This window comes from Microplitis demolitor, chromosome 3 (genome assembly GCF_026212275.2).
Source record: "Microplitis demolitor isolate Queensland-Clemson2020A chromosome 3, iyMicDemo2.1a, whole genome shotgun sequence".
Classification (NCBI taxonomy): Eukaryota; Metazoa; Arthropoda; class Insecta; order Hymenoptera; family Braconidae; genus Microplitis; species Microplitis demolitor.
The window spans coordinates 18,639,062-18,651,517 of NC_068547.1; the positions used below are offsets into that span (position 1 = coordinate 18,639,062).

The window sequence follows — 12,456 nt, forward strand, 5'->3', positions numbered from 1 at the left end:
ATGTCTATAAACGATGATTTCGGTTGTTCATAGATGAGCGAAACCGGTTAATTAGTTTAGAAATGGTGGCGATCAAAAATTTTCAAATTAACAAAAAACGTTACTTCCGCTGCTTTTTCCTCATACGGCATTTTAACGGAAACATGTAGCCTTATTGGGTGAAAATAATTGGATATTTGCTGGCTGTTCCTTCGATAACTCATTGGTCTCTCATTATTTTGGCAACGAATTTTGAGCACATCTTCTTACTGTTCATTATTTTGATAGTATTACTTTTTGTTTTATTTTTTTTTCTGATCATGAAATCCCACTAAATAAGTTCTCACTTACGCGCTTATGTGCAAGGAAAAAAAAATAATAATAATAAATAGTTTTAGGCTTATTAACTAAAATCCACGATCTAAATGATTCAATTATTTCAAAAAAAAAATGAGTAATATAAATTATCAAACTGTCATTTTGTTAAATAAAATATATTTTTCTATTGATTCCATCTAATATTTATAATAATATTTGTTACATTCGTACTTAATAATTATTAATTAAATAAAATGAAATTTCACTATTGTCTATTTTAATAGTGCAATAATTATTATTCGCTAGTTTTTTAATAAATTATAATATAATATAAAAAAAACAAAATTCATATTTTACGTAAATATATTTATATACAATGTTAATTTTGTAATTGACTGGTAGGGTCGGTTAAAGGCACGTAAGAAACGTGCATTAATTTTGTTTGTGTTATTAATCCATCATGATTCTTATCCACTTGTAGAAGATCTTGAAATTTTTGAAACCCTTCAACAGCTACTACAGGCACGATCAAACGCCCACCAGGCGCTAATTGTTCGATTAACTATAAAAAAAAATGTTTGCATAAAACAATTACTGTAGTACATTAACTCTATTAACACGCAATAAAACCATGATTGAAATCATAATAAACATTTCTTACTTTACATAAAAAAGTAAATGGAAACTTTGTCCACGTTTTTCTCTTTAAAAAATTAATATCTATGAAAAATGAAACCGTAGATTACAAGATTACCCAGTAATGCATCGAGCCTCCTTAATTTTGGGTTTAAAGATTTTGTTTAAGAGAAAATCTGGAACAAAGAAACTATCGACCTTTTTTAAAATAGTATATTACATATCAAGGGTGAAAAGTAGGACAATCCAACCCGTGTGTATAATTACCTACTATCCTCTCTTGGTGTGTTATATACTATTAAATACATGATACTGATATTAGCCGATATCCAATTACTTTTGGATTTTTTTTCAAAACTATAAACTCACGGAAAAAAACTGTAGCTGCTACAACAGCAGCTGTAACTGACGTTACTACAAGTTGGAGTAAAGAAATGCCAACTCCAACTTGGAATGACTTCAATCACACGTGTAGTTTCGTCAGTACTATTTATGTAGTATCCTTTACTACACATTGGTGTACTCACTACTACAATATTGTGATTAAAAGAACCACAATTTTTTTCCGTGTTAGAAAAAAAACAAAATTTCGAATAATTGCTCTCTTAAAATAAATCAGTGAAAAGTAATAATCAGTGAATATTCACTGCACAAATAGTCCCAAATATATCATTGATTCAATCAGTAATATACTTGGGACTGATTCGCAGTAAATATTCACTGATTTTCAAGACATTTCACAAATTCTTTTTAAGAGAGTGCACTTATAGTTTTTTTTTAATAATATAAAAAGTAAAATATATTTACTTGTTCAGGTACAGTATCAGCAGCAGCTCCAACATGAATAGCATCATAAGGTCCTCCAGGTTTATATCCTTCTCGACCATCCGCCTCTAGTTTGATTTACAATGACCTGTTATTAATATTCAACAGAAAATCGAAACTCGGAAGAAATCACACAATTTTTTATCAAAGGCAACCATTAGGTAAAAAAAAAAAAAAACTTTACCTACGAATTTTACACGGCCTTCTTTAATATACTCCGGATGATCATTGAGAACATTTCTCGTTGATATTTCAATCAGTTCGGGTATATGTTCGACACCGACAACATGACCGTCAGGTCCAACCATGTGAGCCATACACGCAGTCAAATATCCAGAACCAGATCCAACATCTAATGCACGTGTGCCACTCTGCAGATGATCACTCAGAAATGATAACGCATATGCATGCTAAAAATATTTAATAATATTATTTGCTATTGGTTTGTTTATCAATGATAAATGTATATGTTGTCATCAAATACTGAATGGTTTTGTCTCTTGGAAATTTTCCAATTAATGATAAAAAAATATACTTTTTTATTCAAACAATAATGACATGGTAAGATAATACATTGACTCTGATAGCCCTAATTTATTTATGCCTGTCAATAAACCAAGAATCAATTTATCAGAGCAAAACTCATCGATTGAATGGTTGTTAATTTTGCAGATAGTAGATGATAATAAAAAGAAAAATATTTCATTGATAATAAGGTTGAAATGAATGATAGATTGATTGATAGTTAAACGTGTGCTTGATTTTTAAAATAATTTTATTTTTAAATCTGAATTAAAAATTATCAATAAAATGATGCTCATACCGAGGCTTCAAACAGTCTTAAAAATAGAATTACTATGGGATATTAATCTTGGTTTTTTTATTGCCCATGCGATAATAAGTCACTTATAGAGCTATCTATCTTATATGCTTGTATAAGCCACGATAATCAATGAATAATTATTTTATAATTTTTATTGATATTCAATATTCAATGAAAAATTTCTCCTGGTTAATGACATGAGTATATAAAAATGAGAAAAAAATGTATTCGATAAATAGTTGATTCAATGATTTATTATTCTTTTAATAAAAAATTTTAATTAAAAGAAGTGGATTTTATTTCTTTACATGTAAAATCCATAATAATTTCTTAATTTACAATTTCAAATGATTTTTTTTGTAATTCATTCATTTTTTAAGTTTTTAACTCTACAGTTATAATGTGAATTTTTTTCGTTATTTAAATTTACACATTAAACGCGAATCATCATACGTGTAAGGCTGCTCAAAATAATTATAAAAATTATTTTTTCAAAGTAAGTCAAATTTTGTCAAAAATGGAAAAACAAATTTTTTATTTAAAAAATAATCAATAGTAAGTTTGAATATAAACTTATATGAATCAGTTTTCAGATAAATTTTTATTTGAAATACTATGGTGTTATAGTAAAGCCGGACTATGGTGGCCACCTGACGGAAATTAAAATAAACACATGGAAAAATTACTATGACCATAGTAAAATTTATAATGGCTACAGTAATTTGTATTATAACCGATGTCAATTTTATTATGGCCATAGTGATTTTTACATTCATCTAATTCAATTTTTGCAGGTGGCCAACGTGGTCCGGCTTTATTACACTGGAAAAAAATTTCGGTGTAAAAATGGTCCCCGAAGACTATACGGTCTGCTTGGTTTGAATTGATGGTGTGAAATTTTTTTGATGTGAAATATCAAGCAGTGTACTATTAACACCATATAAGTGTTTTCTTTCACACCGTTAGGTGTTATTAGCTGAATATTGTCCAACAATATAATCTGTAGTCAAAAATTGATGAATACTACAGAAGTTACAGCACTAGTATATCATCATTATTATTGATGTAGATTATTTTAAAATAAAAATTAAATGCCTAGTGTCGAAATTATCGAGAATTTTAAGTGAACAACTTAATCATTGACACCATTGATGGTGTCAACGTTCTAATTCACACGGGCCAAAATTTAACACTGCATTGTGTAACTTTCACACCGGAAGTATTAAAAATTTTTTAAACCAAATCATTCACATCACCCTGCGAATTGAAAATTTCTTACAGTGAATGACACTATAACATTTCAAACGAGAATAATTTCTCCGTGTGGAAATAAAACAAATTTTATTAAAAATGAATTACCATATGCGGAGCACTGATTGTCACATTGTAGCCTATTCTCCGAGGACGGTCTAAATAAGGATCAGGTTCATGACAATATTTGCCACGATCAATTGCTATCATGGCTGCTTCTGCGGTATCAGATGTGAGAATCTTTGCTTCTAAAAAATTTTACTTATCAATAACTATATTCAATCTACTAAAAAGAAAAAAAAATCACATTCAGATAAATATTCATAATATTTAAAATTTATTTAACTGAAATAAAATTTATCAATATAAAAAAAAATAAAATAAATAAAAAAAAAAATCAAATGGCAATAATGTATTTTTTTTTATTGTTATCTGTTTTAGTATTTTTTTTTCTTTGTTTCGCTTGTATATTTCTTTTCTTTACAATTAAAAATAAACTGTTTGTAATAAGCAGTCAACAGATGTCATGTAATTTTTCAAGAGAGTCAATATTAAATAAATCTTGCGTATGAATAAGTTTATGTAAAATAATGATTATAAATCATAAACGCATGCAATTAATTGATACCTTTTAATTTATCTATCATTTCTTGATTCGTCGTGCCATTGCAGTGCCATGTCATTTTAAAACTAACGTATCAATTAGGTTTATATCTGTAATTTAAACAAGGAAATAGAAATTAAAAAAATGATAAATTTAAATATTTTTAAGATTTTGCAATGGAATTTAAAAAAAATTTATTTAGTAAAATAAACAATTGCGCAGTAGTATTTTGTAAAATTTATAGATATTTTACTATAAACTTAATACTGCTACGTGAGTAATTAGTGCACGTTATAATTTATGATCTACAATATCACATGTGATACATTCTGATAGATTATTGTTTGACAAAATGTACATATTTATAAATTACTTATGAGTTATTATTTATATTTAAGCAATACCATAAATTACTTGAGTATAAACTGAATCTGCAAATGAGAGTAATTAAATCAGTGACGTTTCAGTGATATTACAAATTATTTATTATTCAATATAAATCAACGGCAAATAAGATGTTATAAATATATATATATATATATATTTTTTTTTGACTTGACAATCAAAGAAAAATTTTTTTAAAAATGCAAATTTTTTTTTCATCACCTACTTATCTAATATTTGAATTAAATAAAAAAAAATGAAAGGATTCAAGTAAAAGCGTTAAATAAATTATGAATTTTTGAAGATAGTTTTAATGATTGTGATTCTCGTGATGGGTAATGATAAGAAGTGTATGCGTCCACCTCCGGAGACATCCAATCGCTATAAATTGAAATACAAAAGATGACAATCCACGAGTTGCATCAACAGTCGTCTCGCTAACAAAGTAAAGGCTATCAACTCCGAGATGTCCTCAGTTCTGTTGTTTAGTGATATGTAACCAATTTACTAAAAAGTTAACTGTATAAAAGTATTCCTTCAAATTGTACGTACGCTGATACGGCTTTGAAAAATATAAAATTTTTTTCTTTTTTAAGTTTCATTAGTGATTGTTTTAATGAAATCTAAAAAGACAATGGAAGTTACTAAAAGTATGCCTCCGGAAGAACCAGGGAAATACCGGCAGTTTTTAGTTGCAATTATTGGTATGTTGTTAATTAAATAAAATTGTGATTTTTAATTTATTGGTAATTTTGTGATGGTAATAGAAAATTATATACACAAAAATAATTAATTGGCTGATAGACAAGAATTGAATATTTAGCAATAACTATAATTTAAAAATAAAAATAATGCAATCAATTTCATTTTTAAAATTTTCTATACGTCAATAAATTCGGACGGATAATAAGCTTATCGAAATTTCTGATATAATGAGGGCTAAAATAGACCACCAAAATTGTTCATTAAATATAATTTATTAAGAAAGTTAAAGATGATAAAATTACGTTTTATTTTATATTGCAGCAGACTATTAAAATGACTATTTATATCATTAAAGTACAATTGTTTTATAGTTATTTGCAAATATCACACGCGTAAAGAATAAAAAATATCGAATCCGAAATTTTCTGGAGGGCCTACTTTACCCCTAATTTTCGATTTTTCAATTTTAACGGACGCAGCATAATGGAGAGAAAATAAGCATCAAGGATCTAAAAATAAGTAAATGCGTAAAATAAAACAATGATATTATAATTATTTTCCTTAAGGGGCCCAGTTTTCCCCCCTCTCCCCTATAATTTTTTATGAAAATTGCAATTACGTTGATTCATATCCATTTCAATAGTGATTGGTAGATTAAATCACAGCCACAAGGATATAAATAGTTGTTATTATTTGAAATTTATATAGATTATTGCGTTTAAAAATTAGCGGAGTGATCGCGGATTAAATCCGGAGTGAATGCAAAGTTAATGTAAACGTTAATTCACTCCGAAGAGGAGTTTATTTTAATATTAAAACTTCAAATCGAAGTGAATGCAGATTTAAGTAAAATTTGATCACTTCAAAATCACTCCGCTCGAAAAACAAACTTTCTATTCATTCCGTATGCGGCGTGATTTTTTTTTTAAACTCTTAAACTTCGAGTAATGGAGTGAATTTGGATTTAAATAAAATCCTTAATCACTCCCAATTTTTTACAGTGTATACTATTCTATATTATACTAGTATAATAATCGGAATAAACGTTAAATAATAACAGCCATTTATATCATTATAATTGTGATTCAAATTACCAATATTATCAAAATAATTTCAAAAAAAAAATAAAAAAATTTTTCTTGATTTATTTTTAATAGTTAACATTTCAAGTTTGGTGTATGGAATAATGATCGGATGGGCATCGCCAACAATACCGCTACTGAAAAGTGCCGAAACACCAGTTGGTCAAACACCATTAAATGATGATCAAGTGTCATGGTTAATCAGTATAATGTGTTTAGGTGGTGTTATAGTTCTGCCACTTTGCGGGTGGATATCAGAAAAATTTGGCCGAAAAATAACCGGATACACCATGGGAATTCCTTACGTCACTTGTTGGCTTCTAACACTTTTTGCAACTAATTACTGGTATCTGTTAATCGCGCGAGTTTTTGCGGGTTTCGGCGGTGCAATATGTTTCTTTTTGGTGCCTATGTACGTTGCCGAGACAGCTGGCGACAGTATTAGAGGACAACTTGGTAGTTTGATGGTATTTTCTGTCAACATTGGTATTTTAATGGGATACGTACTCGGAGCTGTCATGTCTTATCAATTATTTGCAATAAGTTCTCTTATCTTGCCTATGGTTTTCCTCGGATCCTTTGCATTTTTGCCCGAAACACCATCCTATCTTGTTCGTAAAGACCGCATGAATGATGCTGCCAAGTAAGTATTATTTGAGTGAATAATTCTATCCAGTAGACAAGTGATAGCTATTATTCAATATACTTGATAATTATTAAATGATCTTTATTTAGCTTCAAGTTTAAGTTGATTTGGCGCCAAGTGAATAATTATCGTATGATTGCTGGTCAGGTCCTTGATGTGGCTGAAAAATGGCGACAAGTCGGCTGCTGACCGTGAATTATTGAGACTCCAATCGCTCGTTAAAGAGTCTTCTGATGTCAATGAAGCCGTAGGACTTAGAGACTTATTCCGAGACAAAGCAACCATCAAAGGTCTGGTCATAGGTATTATGCTATTGTGCGGACAACAGACATGTGGAATTTCGGCTATGGTAAGACATTAATTTTATTAACACTCAAAAAGATTATAAATTTATTCCGTACACGGAAAAAAGCGAGTAAAATTTAATTATAATTACCGTGGGGAAAGTAATCCGAAACCATTGATAGATCCAATAGCTTTTACTTTTTGTATAATTAATTGATGGAACGAGACTGAAGTCCACCTCCGTTTTACGAGAAGCCGTTTCCGTGCCGTTTTGGGTATACACGTGTTGCGGAGCCATTCCATCCCCTACCCCAGACGACACTCTTTGCCGAAAAATATAGTCAATGAACGACTAAGCTGGACATTAACTGGAGGTATAATCAAAAATCCTTATTGTGCTTGTATCGAATCACAGCCACTACGAGTCCATACCTCTCTTGGGCCAAACACTACTAATATCTCAGGAAATAAAGAGACTCTGGTCGAAGTGGGCTTGAAAACGCCCCCCCCCCCCGTGGTACCAGTTCCCTGGACTGGTGAACCACTTGTTACCATTCAGTTTCGAACAAGCTATTATCCAGTTGTTCAGTTCCTATGAATTTTCTACTTTTCGAGCCTTTAGTTGCTCTGATTATTAAAGCCAAATTATATTTACGTATAACTGGGGTTAACTATGATGTCATAGTAATGCCAGACCATATTGGCCACCTGTCAGGAATTGAAATAAGCACATGCAGAAATTACTATAACTATAGTAAAATTTACAATGATTACAGTAATTTGTGATATAATCGTTGTTGATTTTACTATGGCCATAATGATTTTTGCATGTGTTTACTTCAATTTTCGACAGATGGCCAACATGGTCCGGCATTACTATGACACCATAGCATTTCAAACAAGAATAATTTCTTTGTGTAAGTAAAAGATACCATCGCTTTGTAATTTTTAATTTATGATAGAACACTACTTATGGAATAATAATTTTTTACTTTCGCCAAAAGTAAAAGGTATCGGATTCCACTGGTGGGTTTGGGTTACTTTGCATACAGTAATTTTTGTTTACTTTTTTTTCCGTATGAAACTAAAATTTTAAATATTGCAGCTCTCGTACACAGCAATGATTTTTCAAATTGCCGGAAGTTCACTGAGCCCGAATTCAGCTACAATTATTGTCGGTGCTATTCAAATATTTGGATCTTGGCTCTCAACAGTACTGATGGAACGCGCTGGAAGAAGACCTCTTATTCTTATCTCTTGTATGGGAATGCTTGTTTGTCATTTCATCCTCGGTTTATTCCTCTATTTGCAGTACAAATCGTACGACGTTACGTCATTCGGATGGATTCCATTGCTTGCACTCTCGGTTTACGCAGTTGTTTATTGCGTCGGAATGGGACCCGCCCCCTTTATTGTAGCAGCTGAAGTTTTTAGCCCAGATGTCGCTTCACTTGCTAATACTGTCAATATGATTTGTTTGTTTATTTCCGCGTTTTTAGTTATGAAATTGTTCCCTCTATTAATTGTTATTTTGGGAATATACGGATGCTTCTTCTTTCTGGGGGCTTGTTGTGGTTGTACCTTTTTATTTACGTTATTTTTTGTACCAGAGACTAAAGGCAGAAGTATTGAATCCATTCTCGATGAACTTAACGGTTTGTCAGGTCAATTTAAAGAAAATGGGTATGTTAAAGCGGCTGTTGATGTTAATGAAAAAAATTTACAGTCGTCTAATGTATAAATTTTTTATGATTATTTTAATGACCATGTAGATATTAAAGTTAAGTACAGCTCGAATGCCCTTGAAAAAAACCGTCTCTCTCCATTTTTTTTACTTTTACTGGAGATAAAAAGCAATGCACGGTAAAAAATCGGGAGTGAATTCGGTGTGATTACAGATTTTATTTAAATTCAAATTCAATCCGTCACTTCACATAAATTTTTTAAAGAAAAAAAGTGACTGAAAATTTAGTTAATTTTGGTTATGAATAAACTATCTTTCAAATGCTATAAATTTTGGTCTCGTTTAGTATATTTGAATAAGTGTAAATATGATTTTTACGTAAGTTAATCAACCGGGACCGAGCAAGCGTTAGCAGAACACATCTCATCGCTTCGCGATTGAGTTGTGCAATATAATTTTTCTTCAAACATAGATAAATAATTACACATATGAAAAATGTAGATATTTTTGTTACTCGGATAAAATTACTGTTTTAAGTATATTTGAGGAATTTTGATATATGAAACAGCAGTTTCCGTAATTCATAAAAGTAATTAGTTTACTTCATCATAGTACTCTTACAATTCAAATTACTGTTTTTATAATTTTCATAGCTACGTTATATTCTGCAATTATTGTAGTATATATAGATTTATATACATTTTTTGTGAAGAATGAAATTTACTCTACTGGTGTACATTAAAAAATTATTTTTAAAGCGATAGTAAATCACACAACACATTTGCGCTTAAACAATTTTTATAAATGACAAATTTTAAATAAATGCGTAAAAAACTTAAAAAATATCATTTATGACATCATGATTGCCAGAAAAATATGTAATAAAGTAATTATGTTCAAAAAGTAGAAGTAAAGGGTTTGCTAATAAGAATATCGGTATCTGAATATTGATAGATTTTTATTGATACTGAAAGGTAAAAAAACTTAATAGTATTTTCTTAAAACTTTTTAATGTAAAAATTTATATTTAGTTCAGTAATAAATATTTTTAAGAGACTGAATTATTATTTGTATGTAAAAAATTAGTTGATTATTGTAAATAAATATTAAATAAAATTTAATTGAATAATTTCAAGAATTTGTTTCTTTTCTTCTTTTTTTAGGAAAATTTACTTAGTATTAACAATATTTTCGGGATTAAAGAGTGTTTCATGATAGCAGCATCGAAACTTAAAATTTTAGTTCAATGTTGCGAGTGAATATTAGAAAATGCGTAAATTGTGAATGCCTTCAGTCAGCGGACAGAAACAAACTTGCCCTGATTAAAAACTCCGATTGAAACCAATAAATTTCGATTGAAAGTCTATCAGATTTCAATCGGATTCAATCGGCATTCAGCGGTTTCAATCGGAATTTTCAATTAGGGTGTTTTGTCCCTTGGGAAGAGACGAATAATGTTTCTGCCCTCTGACTAAAGGTTTTCGCAATTTAAACTCTGATACTTGACATTTGTTTAATGATAATTTTAGATCATTAATTTTATTTATATAAATGACAGTTCTGACTTTGTCATTATTAAGTTTTATAAAAACTAGCGTGAATAATAGATAGTATTTATAGTTTCTGTTTAATTGTAAATTGCAAATGACAATTGACGCTTACGCTAATAATTAATCACACCATTGGTCTTAAATTAACTTGTCCCTACTGACTGCCGACCCTGAAACTTTAAGTTCCAATGCAGATAATCATGAAAAATATCGTGTGTGGAACAGGATGAATCACTATTCCAGGCTGCGGGTGATGTCAGCCAACTTCACCCTGACCTGGAATCGTTTTTTTTTCATCCCTTGTCACACAATACACTATTTATTACGTTTGATTACATTATGCAATCACTTACAATCATTGAACTTATAAATTACGAGAGACTTTAATCGTTGATTAAATATCGATTACTTAATCTTTTTTTTTTTTTACGTAATCAATATTTTCAATGAAATCTAGATTGTTTTGAAATCCAATGTTAAACCATAGAATTAAATAAAAATAAAATGTGTTATTTGGATTTACATATCACGTTGATAAATTTATTGTTTTTTTAAAATATTTATAAATTAATCAGGTTGATTTTTGATTGTAGACGTCAAGTGTCACGGCTGCCGTGAAATTTTATTTTTTTTGTATGTCATTGACCTAAATTATAAACAAAGATCTACAACCATAATTTTGATAAGCACACGATTATAAACTGATAGTTTATCGCGACTTTAAATAAATTTTAAATTGATAAATATGGTGAAATGAATTAATTTTTTATTTGTTAAAAAACTTACATTTTTGGGTTGATAAATTTTCTTGCAGTTATTGTGATGACGAAAAACAAAAAAAAATTGATCTAATTTCTCAGAAGCGCCATCCAAACTAAGTGATAGAGAGAACTAAATAACTTTAGTTTGATTTTTCTATCAACTGTTAATCGAATAGTTTTCGTGGGATTTAAGAAGTTTAGATTCAGAGAAAACCGAAAATCCCAAATGGAACTTTATCATTGTATGTCAACGAAGTAGTAAAGAAGTGTCAAATTGAAATGATAGATGGTTCTGTATGGTCGATATAAAAGAAATCGTGATTTTTCAATTTAATCTTCCTGATAACCAAACTCTCTGATCAGAAAGTTGGTCTACATTGGTTGCAAACAACTTGACGTCAACTTTCAACTTTTGTAACTGTAGACTACCAGTTGTTACCAACTTTCCCAGAAAATTGGTGACAATCTACTACTGCAACCTGAGAAAATCGAATGCAACTTTCCTTCAACTAATGGAATGCCAACTTTTGCCATCAACTTTCTCAGAAAATTGCGGTCAACTTATAGAAATGCCAATTTTTGCGGCCAACTTGCCGACAAACTGCTACAGAAAGTTGTCTCCAGCCTGCTGCCAACTTGACTATCAGGGCTGGTGTAAAGTTAATTTGATTTAGTTTAAAATAATATATAGATACACCAGTAATAACAATTTAAATCCGGATTAAAAATAAACCCGTTTTGAAAAACTGGTCCTACAAATTGAATTTGTATTTGAGTTCGACTAAGTTGGCCGCATATGGGATTGCCCGAGGTCCAATAATATATTGATACCTTAAAAAAAAAAAAAAAAAATTGCGATTTCCTGATTTTACTGTTGCTTATTTATTCTCGTCAGTTTGTTTTATTTTTTTTTTTGTCATAAA

At 29.7% G+C, this 12,456-nt stretch overlaps 2 protein-coding genes across 2 annotated transcripts; one reads left to right on the plus strand and one right to left on the minus strand.

Moving 5' to 3' along the window:
- Positions 1-528: 528 nt before the first annotated feature.
- On the minus strand, positions 529-11,632 carry LOC103571538 (protein-L-isoaspartate O-methyltransferase). The gene is made up of 6 exons (XM_008549728.2): positions 11,559-11,632; positions 4,461-4,546; positions 3,941-4,080; positions 1,943-2,168; positions 1,741-1,826; positions 529-859 (listed from the first exon to the last, which is right to left on the minus strand). Exons 2-6 carry the CDS (start codon positions 4,513-4,515, stop codon positions 677-679), a joined length of 690 nt encoding a protein of 229 aa, XP_008547950.1. The 5' UTR covers positions 4,516-4,546; positions 11,559-11,632; the 3' UTR covers positions 529-676.
- Positions 5,237-10,188, plus strand: LOC103571537 (facilitated trehalose transporter Tret1). The gene is made up of 4 exons (XM_008549727.2): positions 5,237-5,524; positions 6,683-7,250; positions 7,401-7,602; positions 8,644-10,188. The coding sequence occupies exons 1-4, from the start codon at positions 5,437-5,439 to the stop codon at positions 9,277-9,279; spliced, it is 1,494 nt and encodes a 497-aa protein (XP_008547949.1). The 5' UTR covers positions 5,237-5,436; the 3' UTR covers positions 9,280-10,188.
- Positions 11,633-12,456: the final 824 nt, after the last annotated feature.